The sequence below is a fragment of the Ischnura elegans genome, chromosome 5 (genome assembly GCF_921293095.1).
Source record: "Ischnura elegans chromosome 5, ioIscEleg1.1, whole genome shotgun sequence".
In the NCBI taxonomy this organism is placed as follows: domain Eukaryota; kingdom Metazoa; phylum Arthropoda; class Insecta; order Odonata; family Coenagrionidae; genus Ischnura; species Ischnura elegans.
In genome coordinates this window covers 36,563,519-36,581,111 of record NC_060250.1, presented here as the reverse complement: position 1 = coordinate 36,581,111, position 17,593 = coordinate 36,563,519, and the positions used below count along the sequence as shown (strand labels likewise).

The 17,593-nt window shown below is 37.5% G+C and overlaps 2 protein-coding genes across 4 annotated transcripts in view; both read right to left on the bottom strand.

Moving 5' to 3' along the window:
* The window catches only part of LOC124158727 (RNA-binding protein 12), a 38,524-nt gene extending 26,946 nt beyond the window's left edge, over window positions 1–11,578 (bottom strand). The window contains exons 1-2 of one of the 3 annotated variants that reach the window (XM_046533987.1): window positions 11,272–11,578; window positions 4,484–4,664 (exon numbers count right to left, since the gene is read on the bottom strand). In XM_046533987.1, coding sequence (XP_046389943.1) covers window positions 4,484–4,626 — 143 coding nt within the window. In that variant the 5' untranslated portion in view covers window positions 4,627–4,664; window positions 11,272–11,578. The other 2 variants (XM_046533989.1, XM_046533988.1) reach the window with 2 other exon arrangements.
* Window positions 11,579–16,064: 4,486 nt separating this feature from the next.
* LOC124158726 (DNA-directed RNA polymerase II subunit RPB11) lies at window positions 16,065–16,988 on the bottom strand. Its single transcript, XM_046533986.1, has 4 exons — window positions 16,756–16,988; window positions 16,588–16,677; window positions 16,319–16,493; window positions 16,065–16,233 (listed from the first exon to the last, which is right to left on the bottom strand). Exons 1-4 carry the CDS (start codon window positions 16,806–16,808, stop codon window positions 16,198–16,200), a joined length of 354 nt encoding a protein of 117 aa, XP_046389942.1. The 5' UTR covers window positions 16,809–16,988; the 3' UTR covers window positions 16,065–16,197.
* Window positions 16,989–17,593: the final 605 nt, after the last annotated feature.

Here is a 17,593-nt window from a genome sequence, read left to right as displayed (position 1 = left end):
CAACATGCTAGAATTTCTTAGCTTCAACTTTCAAATACGGCTAAAAAAAAAAAATAGTGGACAACCCTATTGTTTGGTTTTAATTATCGACTATGAAAGGAGACTTTATACCACGAGTGGGTTCCAATTTTAAGTTATGATGTAAACAATTTCAGTAACTAATAGATATTTTCTGCTAATTTATCTACAAAGCCAGTTCGATAATATAGTTAAATTAGGTTGCGGTTGTAGGTTCTCAACCATACTTTAAGTGACCAAGTGGTACACTGTAGATCTTTCATTTATTCAGGATACATGACAGCTTTTCATTTTAAATTTCCCTGATTTGCAGTCCAAATTTAAAAATTCCCTTACATTATACCAATGGCAAAGTAGTCATATATCAGCATTTTAGGAAAAATGCAGCAAAGGGTACATATACATACTGTCCTGCAAGCAACCTCAATATGCATGTGGTGGGGATATTATGATAAAAACCCTTTAAAGAGACCATAAAAAAAGAAAGAGAATATTGGAGTAAACCGACTACTAAGTCGCAACTAGAATTTATGGAAGTCTGACATCGCATGGGGAAGAAATATTCCTACACCTATCAATTAGGCAACATACTCCCAATTATCCAGGCTAATGATGGGGAGACACGGCACGAATAATCGGAAAACACAAATAATAACGAACTTTCACTTCAATTTCATGTAATTTTCATAATTCATGTAAATCAAAGAATTTATTATTATTTATGCACGTTGCCTATCATTTTAGATTGCTTTCCATTCACAGCTATCTTTTCCAGACCACGATCTTTTAAGCAGCATTAATGTGTTTATACTTGTATTTCTATTGATTCATGTAATGCCTGGTTTACGAAAACCATGCAGCTGGGTCTGAGAGATCACGGATTCAGAAAATAAGTTTATATGAATGCTTCAAAACTGCTGCACGAAATCTGAAACTACACTGTCAGATACCACGCTGTGTAGTCGCATCTTGTGCAAATTGCCCGGTATGCAATTGCTGCGAGAGACAGTTCCGTTATCACTGAACGCAATCCCGCACAGTGATGTTTAGATTACATGAACACAGAGCTTCTGTGAAGGTACTGGGTATGGTGCAGCAGCAATTAAAGGAAACAAGAAAACACGACTTTTGGCAATTTATCTCCGCAGGCAAGTGCCTGGCTATGACTCATACTATCTCTACTTCCACTTCCCTCATTGCCTTCACTTCTACTATTCCCTTCCTCTCCAGTTTGAACCTTGACTAGTCACAGCATAAATATGTCCAAATGCAGACCAAATCTCCGGTTCCTTTGGACCACATTCAACCAAATGCGACACCACAGTAATAATTGTGCATTTGCAATATAAGATAGGCAATTATAAATCGTAGACATCACTTTTCTTCCTTTGCAATTTGATGACCATTGAAGAATCTTCTACAATTAATCAAGAGTGTAATAGTGATAGAGAAGAAGTGTATTAATTACACAGGGATAAACTGCAGCCGGATAATCAGGAGTCTGCTCTTTAATTTAAAAGTTTCTGATGGAGTATGGAACATAAAGAGGTTATACAATGATGCTCTCAAGAGTAGAACTGAAAGATCTCGATACTTCAAGCAATGAAGGCCTAGCACATAGCTCCAGAATCGCAAGTGACTCCCACACTAATCTCCCAGAATAATTTGATGAAATGCACAGCTTTATTAGCAATATACAGTGGAACTTGGTTAGTACGTTCCTCCTTAGTACGTTTTCCTCTTTAGTACGGCGATTTCCCTCGGTCCCGGTACCATCCGAACAAAATACAGGTAAAAGAATTTGGTTAGTACGTTTGAAAAAATTGCGCTTTCCTGGTTAGTACGCTCAATTGCTTGCCGTGACGCAACCCGCAATTCGTTCTTAAGTGTATTCTTAAGGGTCGCAAACGTCTGAATTCATGATTTAATTTATTATTATTAGCCATTAACATTCTTCCATTCATTCCACATCTCTTTCTTCTACCGTAATTTATCCAAATGCATTTCTGAATTCTTGTGACGTGCTGAATAATAAAATGCGGCCATTTTTCGGGAATGTCTGACTATGAAAAACTACAGCCAATAAGAAGCCCCAATTTTCCCCACCCCGAGCTTCTCACCTTATGTTTGTTGCCTTTGGAGCGCTTGGGAGTGCCCACTGCTGCGCACAAAGTTCGTGAGTGGGCAATTGTTGCTATTGCACGAGTTATCATGATGAAGAAATGAGTCTTAACGGTATTAGACAATTCCCACATTATCTAAAGCAGTACTGCTCCATAAACTCGACGTCGTGCGTATTAACTTGACTACTGTTGCGGGAGCATACGATTCTCTGGATCTCCACGCGAAGCTTAGCTTAAAAATACTTGATCTCGGAACGAAAGCAGACGACATTAGAAAAATTTTGAAAGTAAATTTCAACTGTTTAATATAAAATTTTCTTGTAATTACGTCGTAATCTAATAATCTTGCGTGTCATCAGTCGATATATCGATCGATTTTACAATCGAAATGGTATCATTCCAGAAGCGAATGTCTGCGAATGCTGTTGCCGTATTGCCCAATTTTTATGATGTTTAAAAAACCAGTTGACTTACTCCGGGTTGTTGTTATATTCTCCGAGTACGCTGTGAGAAAGAAAAATGACTTGTCTTCGCTTGTCTGAGCTTCACTCGTCCTCGTTCTGTAAATATATATAGGATAAATCACGGGAGATAGACGCCGTAATCATGAAATCGTCTCCGGGATGTCCATGAAAAATTGCGATTTTTAATCACATGGTATTGTTTTTCATGGTAGCGCTCATTTTCTTGATTTTAAATGTGAAAAGAGTTCAGGAAGGCGATCCTATGAGAACTACCGATAGTAATTGTAATTATGACGACTTTTTCACTGATTGCAATAACCCCGACTGCTATTATTTACTTTCCTCGTTAGTACGTTTTCCTGGTTAGTACGTTCATTTTTCGTGGTCCCTTCAGAAACGTACTAACCAAGTTCCACTGTATTAGGTTCACAGATTAAGTCTTTCTGAACTAGAGCGAAAAAACATCTTTAAATTCCTGAGAAATAAAGTTGGCGCTAAACTGCCCTGCCCACCCAGGATGCCAACAAAATACAAACCTTGCCATTTTGATGCAACAAAGCTCCATGCATTCAATCACGATTACGGTATTTCGCTCCACCTTCGGAATAAATCCCTGACATTAATCTCGTTTACCAAACTTCCACTCCTGATTTTTAATTTCCCAACCAGTACGACTCCTCGTGGAATCTACAAGGAAAAACTATATAAATATCATTGACAATAGATTCAACAAGGAAAAATTTAAGTTGCATGTATGTATTTTCAATAATTTGCAAATTTAGTATTTGTACGAAGCCACGCCCTAAATGACGGAATAAGCCAAATTAAGTTTTCAAAGGAGATCAATAGCTCATCAGTCTCAACACTATGAATACGCAAATCTACAAATATAAACACAGCCTCTAGACGAGGAACTAAAATGAATTAATACAACAGAATTAGGAAAGCTATCGGCTGGACAGATACCTTCTTTTACCCTTTGAAAGCAACATGAAGTACCCAGAGCAATATTATGGATTTTCTAGCAAAGTCCACTTCCAAGAAATGGTTAAGAAAATAATTTTAAACTAAGATAAAAGAATACAGCAAACATAAATCCAATTGATTTTAAAAATTACATTGATTATTTTACCTTTTGTATCTATCACTATAAGAATCCCATGTTTATAATGTCTGGCTTAGAGAAACCACATCTTGATGCATTTCCCCCTTTTGCTATAGCTGATAAGCCAAAATGTTTTACCTCTACAATTTGCTCATCAATGAATCAAAATAAAACGCATATTTAAGATATAACCTGACACACAAGATCCACCCAAAATGGAAATAAAGTAAACATTGAAAATAGAAAAAAGGTTAACACTTAATTAACAAATGAATACATAGGAGTTATGAAAAACCCCTGACTTATTCCAGATACAAAGACCCTCAACTGAATACCATATTATCAGACTTGACACCGAGGAAACTTTCAGCCAGATATTTTAACATGGGCTTCCAGTTGTGTATGTTCACTTAATAATCTAAATGATTTTATTTACCTTAAGCTTCACAAAACAAAAATAAGATTTAACTTATAATTACTATACTCTTAGAACCCCAATGACTTAGAACCAAGAAACCTGGATATTTGTGACATTGTTTCACATTTATACGAGTGCATTAATACTTTGCATTGGTCATTAAGATAAGTTAGACACTATCGTGGAGGTCCATCCAAAATGTCCTAATGAGCAACATGTGTACCAAAAAAACCAATTATCCAAAAGTAATTTTTTATTTTCCTTTCATTCTACAAGTAAAATTACACCCAAATGACAGTTTGATCACAGAGAGGTCTCCCAAAGATACTTCTCTAATAGCCTGCCTAAAACCTACCTGAAAGCAATAAAAGCATCTCCTTGTTCTCCACCGACTATGTGGACACCACCCTCAGGAATGGATAGGCCCCGAAAGAACTGCCTGATGTCCAGGGCATTTGCCGACCAGGGAAGGTTCTGTAGCCTGATTATAACACTCATCTTGAATATTTCCTTGTCTTCAAATGTAGATGTGTTACCTGCAAATCAATTTAGATTGCACAAGATGTTGCAAATGAAGTTCAAAAACAATTTCATTAACAGTATTCTCTATCTAACATGCTGCATTGATAAAAGGTTCACATGTCCCACAAATTGATTTCCTATCCAGGCTCTGATATTGATTCAATAATATCACCCACTGTATGTTTTGTTTAAAAGTCAGGAGGGCATGAAACCTATGTATTATTAAGGGAATCTTGGCCATCCCTGAAACAAAGATACTTCAAAAAATACACTCCGTAACTATCACAAGCACCCATTTCAACTCTGTCAGTCAGTATTAAAATTTCTTTGTAGAACATTTAGAAAATAGGAATTTTGCTGATTCTGTCTTGTGGGTGATGATGCAGCAACCCTCGTGTTTGCCCAATAATGGCCATACCATGGTCTGGGTACGAGTTGATAGCATAACTGACCTCTCTCTACAATCACCTCCCACTACATCTGTATCATAAAACTTCTAACAAAGGTGGTCCTTTTACCAAGAGAAGGCCACACTGAACATTTAACAGCTAAGGAACTCTAGGATTACAACCTATCAAAAGATAAAGGAAATCTCTTTTGATCATCATTTCTCATCAATGTAACAACTGCCTCCAGTTCTAATGCCTTGATGTGACATTTCATTAAGATGTGCCACCATTCTATTCATGTATTAACTGATTTAGTTGACTTATGGAAAGGATTTCATTCTATTGCTTTATGAGTGTTACTCTCAAGCCGTCAAGAATTTTTATTAAGTTTTTAACTACTTTCCAAATTGCCATTAGGGTTAACCCTTAGGCAACAGAGCCAGGAGTCCTCCCCTCACAAATGCCAAACGTCTTCGCATTTTAAGCATGGCAGTTTCACTGTCTACAATACACTCAGCTGCACATTTCCTCGACTTGGTCCCAGGACAATCGGGACACCAGACCAGTTTCTTAAGAGGTTAATAATAAGGTCTTGGTTGATCTTAGCCTCTTTTCCCCATGTGCTGATCATTAAGCCACAGGTGGTCAGTTTACAATGTTTTGTGAAATTACTCCGCTAAAATATTTGCAGTGATAGCCCTTACTACAATTTCATCTGGAATTAATTATTTTTGTGCGACTCTCTTTCTATCCTTATGACAAAAATGCTTTCATCGTAAGCTCTCTAGCAAAAAGTATTTCAAACATATATAATTAAAAAAAGAATAACATAGAAGTTAGAGAGAAGCTGCATTTAAAATGTGATGTTCTTAAGTTAAAGATAAGGTAGTAACTTACGCCAAAATTTCAACAGAGGAATTAAGCAATTAATTCATTCCACTGCGTCAACAAGCAACTGATCATGGACATACACTGTGACCTGAAGTTGAGTTTACCCTCTCCCCTCATAATGAAAAAAGGGTACAGCAACCTAAGAATAAGCCTTATATGACAAAGAATTTTCTAGATTTACAAGTAGCTGAGCAGCAGCACACACCACTCATCTACTAGCTCAGAACAATCTGTTGCTAGCAGCAATAGGGTTCAAAAGGCATTTTGCCTTGGAAGTATTTCTGATACTCGAAATGAATCTACGACGTACTTGCCATAATTGTGTGGGATAAACAGGCTGCACACTGAGCAAATATAGAAATTTTTCAGGATGGCAAAATATTATAACCTACATTCAATGCAAAATGACCAAACTTCTGGTACAGCTTTGGAATTGACCTCAAGCTACTTCCAGATGTCAAGCTCCGACGTCAATCTCAGCATATGGAGCCATCGATTCTTGACTTGTTGAATCAATATTTAACATCAGTGATCGAAGTCTCATTCCAATCTTTCATGACCACTCGGGGCTTCCGCCTCTACATGGGTCATTGCTCACCACCCCATTTCATTCATGGAGTAATGGATACAAATCAATTATATCTTCCGAGGAATGGTGATATGTAGTAGCAGTTTAACAAGGCCATAACATTAATATTTTTAAGGAGAGTATGTGGAGGCCATATTTTTCAGGGAGGAAGATCATTCAAAGATTTTAACAGGGATTGTTTTTTCAAAGTAGACTTCAATTTCAAAGTTGATCGAAAGTCAACAATTGCTGTTCAACGTTTGAGCAGGCACAAGTACAATTTTTTCCAAATTCTGTTTATAGCTTTTCACCAAATGCATTTCTTTTGTGAAAATATTCATTACAAAAAGATACTTGTTATTTTATAGATTATGAAATGTTGTTAAATGGTTCAAGGATACTACCATTTTCAAGATTCAACAGTATCAACTCCTCAGTAGAAACAGCTTCTTGACCTTTCAGTCTTCAGCCTCTGGACCCCGGCTCTTGTGTGAGATGATTTTACAGTAGATTGGACGATGTTAGGGATTTACTATTTAACTACTTTAGAGCATCCAGGGATAAAAGATGTAAAAATAGAAACCTAGTTGATACTCCAGCGAATAGACAAGGAGAGCAAAATTGGCAAAGCATATCTCAGTCTCCTTTCAATACCAACTATAAACACAGCAGGGCATGATCCCATATCACCATCAGTAAGTGATAACCAGTGGCAAGAGCACGACTTTCTCCTCTTTGCCAGTATCTGACATAATGCATTGATGCATTACATTAGCTGCATCATACATTTGCTGACGAGACCATGTACAACTTTTAATTTGTCAACTGTCTACTTGTAGTATGGGATTTATATTTTTGAGATCAACTCAGACAGTCTAGCTTGCAAATGTTGTAGAACACGTTGAAACTGGTTGCAGAATATTAAAATAAGTGTGGAAAGTACAAATTGCCTTTACTTTATTTTAGAATCCTCTCCCAATATGATCAATATTGGCTAGAACATAAATACAACTGATACGGCATAGGGAACAACGCCACACTTCTATTGGGCACTCAAAACAGCATTCAAGTTAAACACAAAAATCTGTAGACGAGATAAAATGTGATTAAAATTTTAATTTCTGAAGTACTACTTTCTGAGCACCTATTAAAATACTTGATTCCTTGGTGGAAAAAACAGCCGGAGGACAATGAAGATGAGGATCAACCAGGTGACCAGTGGATGGACGACTATGTTAATTATGATTCCAAGTATAGAACCACATTAAGGCACCCATCTGAGATATGAATTTCATACTTTTTTATACACATGGTGTATGCACTAGATGCAAATGAATGCATGTACCCTTTCCGGGGCAGAAATACTAACAGGGTATTTTCCAATCTGCACCACACGGCTACCAATATCTTTTCAGAATTAAAATGTCAGTTCCTTCTAAAAGAACTTATACAAAGAAGGAAATGTATTAAAGTAGAATAGGATTAGCAGGAAAAGAATCAGTGCCTATTGATGTTACTATTATATAAGTCTTAAATAGTACATACTGCTTCTAAACAGCACACTTTCCTGCAGGTTTCATGGAAGAATTGTGTTTTAGGTTCACCATTACTGTTTTAGTCTTAATCCAATAGTACTACAATAGCTTTTCATAAAATATGTAAAGGAAAACTTATATTACATCTACTTCGTCTCCATATAGGTGATTTAGTAACCTTTATGAGCTTAAGTCCAGAAGCCTACTTTTCTTTGCAATCGGTAACCTTTCTAAGGTACACTTATCTCTTCCAAACATTTCAGGGATTACTGAAACTAAGCATTCAATAAACCCTTGAAGTCTTATGATATGTGTGACTTTGAAATGTTATCTTACAAACACAAAGTGTAACTTCCCTCCAAACTTTGTTATTATTCAACAATAACCTTCGTAGTCCAAATATTTCGAATCCTGCCAATTATTTGATACCCTCAGTACCATCACATTATACAATACCCTAATGAAGAGGTAGTTTTGTTTTGACCTAACCAATTGAACAGGGGCACATAAATTCCATGCACTTGGAAAAAAAGTCTCACTTAATTAGTCCAGCAGTGCAAAAATGGTGTGCAGTACTAGTCCTTTCCTGTTTCAGGTTATCAACACGCAACACACCATAATGAGTCATGTGGTAAGATAAGTACAGCAAATGAAGTGGAAATGGTGACTTCTCATATGCAATACTCGTGTCCTAAGCTCAATTTGTGGTCTCTCATATATTTTTGGCATACTGACTCCAACACTGTTCATCACTTATTATCCATCATGGATAAATAAGGAGGAAAATTGTACATGCCAAAAAATACTTCATCTGGGCGGCTCTTGGTAGTTGAGAAAATTATTGCCTATATGACTTGCCAAAGGAAGCAGTCGAAGATTGAGAGGTAGCCATGTGCGCAATAGATGCTAATTATGTACCATTTCAAAATAACTCAAGTTCAAAATATTGCATTCCCCAGAAACCCAACTATCTTGGCAATGGGGGACTAATGTAGATACATTAATATAATCTCCACTTTGCTCTTAATGTCTCAGAATTAGGGATGTGCTTTGTCACAAAATTTTCGAGTAAGTAGCCACACAAATATTAGGTAGTGTTTAGATGTGCGCACCTCTCTCCACAAGATAGTGCAATTAGTAAAGGAAATTTATTTGGAATGCATTTAATCTCAATATAAAAGTATTCCCTCCATTTCTCAGTAGTAAGAGTACATATGTACACTCCACAGGAACTAAACAACTACAATGGGTAGAGCTAAATAATCAAATTTAATCTTCAGAGGTAAACAACACCACAAAAAATGTTGGAAGCTAGAATCAACTTGGTATGAAAAAATGCCATTTGGTATCTTTGAGGGTTGCTGTACTCTATGCTTAGCAGGACATATAGACATACAATATACAAGGGATTCCCTCAAAAGATTGGTTTTCAGTTACGTAAGTACTAATATAAATTCCTAATGAAAAACATCTGATGATCTTGATTTAAGAGTGAGAATGACATTTGAACTTTGCTCCCAATTATCTATTTAAATGGTCAAAGGCCAACATAATTAGAATAAGCCACCTCCTACTTAATATTTACCAGAAGCCATCGGGCTCCAATGTTGGCTGTTTGACCCAGAACTGAAGGAATCACCACAGAATGCAGTGAAGCTGTTTCTGTAGTGATAATCACTTTGAGACGTCATAAATAAAAAAATTACTATTTAGCACACACAATTCCTTATGATCGGCAATTATTGGACGAGCAAATATTTAAAGAATTGGAAAATGTCATGAGGGTTAAGATGCCTCGAAAGAATTCCTTAGCACCTGCTGATCATAACTCCAACATCAGTAGTTTCATCGATCAATGACTAGTCTCTTCCTCAGCCTTTAAGTTCCTCCTGGAATAACGGAGACTCCAGTTTCTTCAATGCAGCATCAAATGCATTAGCTGCTTTCTCCTCAGCTAAATCAGAGGGTAGTACTCACCTCAAGAGTTAGAAACAGTTGTCGGTCAGTTTTCCCACTGAACAGTATCAAATGTAACACAGTCGTGTCATAGGTCGAAGAGGTAAAAACCATTGGAGTTTCAAAAAGGTGTAACACTTAAAACACCTTAAGAATCTTTTTTACACTGAAACATTAATGATGTGTAACTTAAGATCTCATACTAGACTTAATGAACGATTTCAGCCTTTCAAATTACCTCCAAGGTCTACTTGAATTAACGGAAAAAAGCTATATTGAAGTCGTAGGCCCGTCAATAAATAGGAGCACTATATCACACACAATCACATGTTATCAACATTACGACCTTGAGGCTTAGAAGAGCTTACTCATACGTCTCGCTCATGGGGCCGAGACATGCAATTCTTCACTACCGTAACTGAATCTTTGACATTGATATATCCCTGAACCTTTCAAGAATAATTACCATCATCGTCAAGAATTTCTGAACAAGACTATCAAATTGCAATTCCTAGCTGTGACACAAGACTACACATTCCCGCCACGGTCATAAACTCATTGAAAAACAATGATAAACGATCAACCCCAGCATCGATTGGTAACTACGTAAGTGCGTAGAAGCAACGTAGGTGCGTAACGTAGTCGAAATCGGTTTCGCGATGAACTGTAACACATACAGCAACTGTAACGCATAATACAATATAACTTGGAATAGTTAGTAATTCACAGCAAAAATCACAAGGATATGATCGATGAATGCATATTGATATCAATTTGGATCACTAACGCTAAAACATTCCCGATCGATCTCGTTAATGGCACGCACTTAAAATGGCCGTGTATAAGCAACCTACACACAAGTACAAGGGATAGTTCCCCAGAAAATATCTGTGTGAATTCAAAAATAACAACTTACTAATTCCTGACACGCAAGTTTCTTAAAGCGCTTCGACCATAACCCTCAATTTTTTAAAACATGCCAATTACTGGGCTCGGAGAAGGCATTATCTCAAGGGCACAGCATCAACCAACATTCGCCAATTAATACTAACCCATCCCTGGACAAAACAACTAGATGATCAAGCAACACAACAAACCTCTTCCAACAAACAGTAGTTACATAACTTACAATTACATAGAGATTTATTTGCCAGCAGAGAAAGCACGCCATTGCCGTGCGTGGTTGTCCAACAGTGGCCATAACAACCGTGACACCGTCACGACCACATCCAAATGCACTAATATTTTGAGAACAGTCGCTTGTACTGTAATATGGACCTACTTTTCCTATGGTGATCCTCGAAGACGGGCGTTTCTTAACACAGGCCCATCGTTGAGCTCGACGTTGAACCGCTGACCTCTTCTTAGCTCTGGAGCTAAATACAATGTTTTACACAAAGTATGACTCTTACAGCTTACTGAAGAGCACAGAATCTTCGCCGTTCAACAACTTTTACAAGCGTGGAACACCTTAATCTTCCATTAAAATTGAATATTCTGAAACACAGTAATGGCTCCTGGTCCACCTCGTCCTCAGTTGCGGAAATCGACAACTTTGGCGTCATCACATCTGATTGGTCATCGCGTCACGTGACACAAGGAAATCTAAATTATAATAGGAACTAGAAAGGACAAATGCCGTGATTTTGGAGCGATAAGTACTCCTGTTATAATTTTAATGGTATTAATATGCTTTTTTTTTCTAATAAACGACAAATTAGTTTCACTAATTCCAAGTAATTAAAATATTGACACCAATCCACGCTAGCCTTATTCGCGCGTACTTTCTTATTGGTTGGTATGTGATTGACCTTGCGTGCTGCAGGTCCTGCGTTTCGGCACACAGTCCCCATTGGTCCCAATATGGCCGCGTTGCCGCATGAGGACCGCGAAAGATATCATGCGTCACGTCAGCCGGAATACCACTACAATAATCATACACCCTTTCGTACCATTGAGACTAGGGTGGAGTGTGTGTAGTTGATACACAATACTTTTCAGGATTAGGAGCCTTATTTATTACCTTCAATCAGAGTCAGTGGCGTAACCAGGGGGGAGGCGCTGACTTCCCCCACGCCCCGAAAAATAAGAACGCAATTATCATGAACATACATGTATGTTCATGGCAATTACTTAAGATTATATCAAAATATTGAAAAATCATGAATTTGCATAAGATTTCTTTGAAAAATGAACTTCTTTGATTATGAAAATTGTTAAAATTAGTATAAAACCCTCTAATCAGAACCCTGTCTTTCTAAAATTCCCCCCCTAGTTTTGGACTTACCCCCCGAACAAAATATTATTCTACTTATATTAATCAAATTTCGTTTCTGAGATTTGGGTATGGTGAGGGGTCACTGTTACTGCAGTGGATCTCGCTAAAATCCATTGAGGTCGAGTCGACTGCCTATGGATATCTAAATGTCCTAATATATTTAACGATTTCCAGCTGATTATGATGTAAAGATCAAGAAAGGATTTTGTAGTACCCTGTAATAAGTAGGTAACATATCATAATACTTACCAGTGGTGTAGCTATGGGGGGATGAGGTGATAGATCCCCCTTCCCAAAGCCTCAGAGAAATAACAGAAGTAATTAAAAACTATTGTCCAGTTTTGAAATTTAATAGCTGCATCAGCTTAAATTTTTAGTGCCAAAATGATATAAAATGTATATCCAGTCATGTCATTTTTCAAAAATTATCCTGGACCCCCTGTTGTCTGAAGGAGTCACCACCCCAGGCCATCCCTTCCCCCCCAAAGCATTTATTCTCAATAACACCACTGATGTACATATGTAATTGCAGCTCCCATCTGGGAAGTACTACGACAGTCCGGGGCCCATCCAAAAATTGTATCTAGACATTAGCAAGAGTACATATGCTGAACATTATGGAAGGCCTTGAAAATAAGTTATTATCATATATATTTGACTCAGGGAAACTTCCACAGAAGTGAATTTCACACAATCACTCTCTTCCTAGATGATTGTTATCACTAAATGTAACTATAACAAACTAATACACACATTATTCACAAACTAAAGTTCCAAGGGTATTTAATGGTATCCACGCATTTCACTCAAAAGAAGACCTTTCAACATTCCATAGGTGATTCGCATGTATTCAAAATTAATAGTCATGGTACTTGACATGTTTAAGTTTCTCTTTGAAACTTTGGCATGCAGCTGCATTTGAATGCACAATATGTACTGGCATTCTCTATACAAATACAATCATCTTATACAGGGGTGCAGCTAGGAATTAAGGCTGGGGGGGGGGGGGTTTAGGTGCAACTAATACCGGGGTGTGTGGTGGTATGGAATACCCACCTGGATAAGCGGTAGGTGCGAGATTATTAAATTGCGGAATTTTAAAGATAAACGGTTCAAAATGGTGAGTTTTACAGCTTTTTGAGGGATATTTTATTGTTACTAACATTATTCCATTGGTATAATATCAATCCAATTAAATAAAATGGATTAAACTTAAAAATTTCTCTTTGTTCTGGGGGGGGGGTTTATCCCCCATACCCCCCTCACTGTGCCGCTGACCTTATATACATCTTAGCATTCAGATGTCTAAGAGTTGTACAATGACTTCAACACAGATTTCTTTACAACTATCCTGCAACACGCCACCTAAATTTTGGCTACCATTTAAACCAACTATGTACTTCTCTACCAAACACCTTAAAGGATTGCAGGGTATTATTACAGAGGAGTAATGTAATGGTTCTAGGTCATACAATCAATTTCATCGGATAAAGCTTCAATGTGATCTCAAATGAAAATGTGGAGGAGGAAACGGAGGGAGATCCACATAGAGATACAAGGGAATTTCAACCCCCATCCCAAAAAAAACCTACGAGAACAAATTTTCAGCAGTGCTTATCATTTAAATCTATTAAACTACCTACGGTCATTTATAAATAGATTATCGCAAAGGCTTAAAATCAAACGTGTACGTCCCATTTTAGGATACATGTGCAAATTAAGTTGGAAAAGACAGAATTAGACAGAGGGCCTACAACATGAAGAACCAACAAATGTAGTCACATATACTGCACTCTCTTCTCTCTCCCCAAAGTAGATCCATCTTCAGGAAGCAATGAAAATACCCATTCCTTTATAGCTTGCAAAGGTTGATGATCAGGGCCTTGTCACCTCACTCCAGGGGTGCAGCTGTAGGAATTACGGCTAGGAGGGGTTTTAGGCGCAACCAATACTCAGGGGTTTGGGGGTGTGGAATACCTGCCAGGGTAAGTGTGAAGTGCAGGGGCCCTCCCCCAGAGAATGTTTATGATAAATGGTAGAAAATGGTGTGTTTACGGCTTTATGAGAGATATTTTATTGATTCTTACCCTTTTCTGTAAGTAATATTAATCCAATTACGTAAAATGGATTAAACTTAAAAATTTATCTGAAAATGAGAGCTATGGGGGGAAGGAGGGAGGTTTATCCCACAACACCCCCCCCCCCCCCTCACTATACCATATTATGAGAATGATAGGTAAATCCAGAAGAATGAGTCTACTGTGAGTTTCCAGGGACTCTGGTCACAAATGCTGACTTACAGGGAAAACAGTTTCAAAAGCAACCCTTCTCTCATCAATGGGAACATCTTCAGGTAAAACATGAGAGGATTGAATTTTTGCTGCCTCATTATTATTCTGGCCACCCTGAAAGGCAAAGCTCACTACCTATATACAAGCTATTTCCATACATATTAGTGTGGGGATAAATGGATTGAAAAAGTGCTGGATTAACTTCCACAGGATTGCATTACCATGTGCAACCAGAAGGGGGTTGAAGTAAATAGAAGCTATCCACAGTTGAAATTTTAAAACTTCTTTCCTCAAAGCTAGGTTTTGATGTTTACCAAAAAACCTTTGTTAGAAGAGAGATACATAAAATTTAAACGAGGGTAGTGTGGAAATTGGAACCAGGACGGGACAACGATAAGGTAGACTGATTTCATGAGTCACATGACCTGAACAATGCAAATAAGTTGCAGGGAAGCACATTAACTAGAATAGGGAAGATATGGTTGAAGGTAGGCAATCATCAACAAACTTCAAAGCTTGAGTAAAGGCTGAGTGGTAAAAGTAGCAGTCAAACAGGAACATGTGAGCAAATCCTTATGAGGTGAGGAAACACGATATTATAAAAAGCCGATAAGAGTTGTACTTCATTGGACTAGTCACTTTAGAGTGGAGGAAAAATTGGAATCTTGAGAAAGTGTTGGTTTATGGTTGCATTGATCATCTATAAAAGTTAATATAGCAAGGATTGAAAGGATGTCAGAGTTTAAAAATATATCTTTTTGTTGTCAGTCAACTAAGCACTCTAGGTAGAAAATTTTAACCCAAGTAGTTACAAAACACATAAGTATGACATGTTACACGGGTTAAAATGGTTAAAGATACCTTCTGCTACCGATACTAATAAATGGTGTTCTTAGGGCAGAGGTTTTGTCATAGGCATTATCTGCACCTGAAAGTGACTGAGTGGATGGGGGAGAATGGAGGTTCAATGTTACTACAAGGGTATATTACTATTCGTACAAAAATTTATGCCCCATATATTGGCACATCTGACACCTGGTAATAAAATGATAACTGTGGGCTACAGGGTGCAGCATTGGAGAATGAAATACTAAGATAACAATCAATGAATACTAAAAGGAGACCAATATTACATTCTTAATCGGTGTAATTTGTACTGAAGACATATCGTAAGGTCATAAATTTTCATTGCCGACAGGACTTCCACACGGTCATAGCACCTTCATGTTTGTGATTCATAAAGAGAATTCACTCTTATAAGTTACACTACAGCAAAACGAAACTTACTTCAGTATAATAATCCCATAATATGATTTACAACATCACTAATCAGAAAATTAACTCAAATATAAACCGCTAAAGGTAATCCCAGAGTAGATGCATTCAGACCACTTAAATCAAATAATAATTCTACCCCCAGAAGTCAAATGGTCAACCGATACAAATTAGCTCACGCGATATCACTCCAGCTTCATGAGTGAAATGAATTCATGAATAAGGCAATAGTCAAATTATAAAAAAATTAATTTAATTAAAACAACTTGCACAAAATGTTGACACACACAAGTTCGGGAACAAATAGTACATATTTTTCGCGACAAATCCATGAAGTATGCTGCCAATGAACGGTCTCGTCAAGTCAATCTAAGCCTTCTTTCTTTTCCTTTATCGCTTCCTGAAATGTAAATAACTGGTGATAAGTAGGTACCGATTTCTGAGAGGATGTGAATAGCCTTACTGTCTCACACCCCAAAACTTACCTTAAACCTCTCTTCAAATAGCGATAACTCAGCGATCAAATCGGTAATTGCATTCATTAATGCATCTTGAGGTGTATAATCGGATGTAGTTTGTATTCTTATGATGACTTTATGTTCTAACGGATGCGGTAGTTTATATCCAGCAAAAAGAACACTAGGATCCTTCAAGAGTTGACTAAAATTTAGGAAAAACAGCATTAGCAACGTCTCCACACTAATGAGAAAGCAGGGCGGAATAGAGGGGCATCGAAAAAATAGAAAATACTTACTTTCGTATCATATTTCCAAGGGTATGATCTTCTTTATTTATTGTGAAAATTGCTGCATTTGGGACTTTTGTATCCTGTTCTTTGATGATTCTTCAGAAAAAATTCAATGTTAATCTAACATTTAAAACTGCTAGAGACACAATAACATCACGATATGTATGTACTTACTTCTTCTCACCCTCGTACAGAAGAAATGATTCGAAAGTTGGTGGTGCATTCATCCTAATGTGGAAATTCTACTGCTTGGAATGACGACGAATAACTCACTGTCAGTGCCAAACACTATGGCACGATGCAAATCGACAACGTAATTAAACGAAATGATAACAAATTACAAACTGACGCAAACAAACACCCCTTTCTGCCGCTTTCAACGCACAACCTGCGCAAGCAGTCGTTAGTTGTTTGGGTTGTTTATTATTTTTCCTCCGCCAGGTGGCGCATCGGAAGCTGCAGGCGGAGGGGCATTCAAAATTGCGATATGGAATTTACAAGGTACAAACAAGTAATTTATAATGTGCAAGTAAATTCGCATCCAGGGGGATCGAGCGCTCAGAGCACTGTCTCAAAAACTGTTGGATATTTCCCTGAATCCTAACTAATAGCTCAGTGTGAGTGCGCAATCATTTCTCATCGTGGTATTTTCGTCTGCTATACTTGCCTGAGTAAGTACTGATTGGCAGAAGCTGAATCGCGTTCTAGGCAAGTGATAATGATTCAAGAGCTTTAATATTGCGCTTAAGCAATTTTTCCCATTAAGGATGACTGAGAATATGCTATATTGCGGTCCACTTCTATGCTGAGCAAGAGCTTTGCACACTCACTCCCTCTGGTTATGCCCTTTGACACGTAGATCAATATTGACACAAGTTGTAAGCATAATAATGAGAGGAAATGGACACCCATCTTTCGTAAAAAATTTTTGAATCTCCATATGCCATAGAGTTCCCTGGGACATAATGGTGACATTCTCAAATAATGCTCAGAATTCTAAGTGGTTATGGCA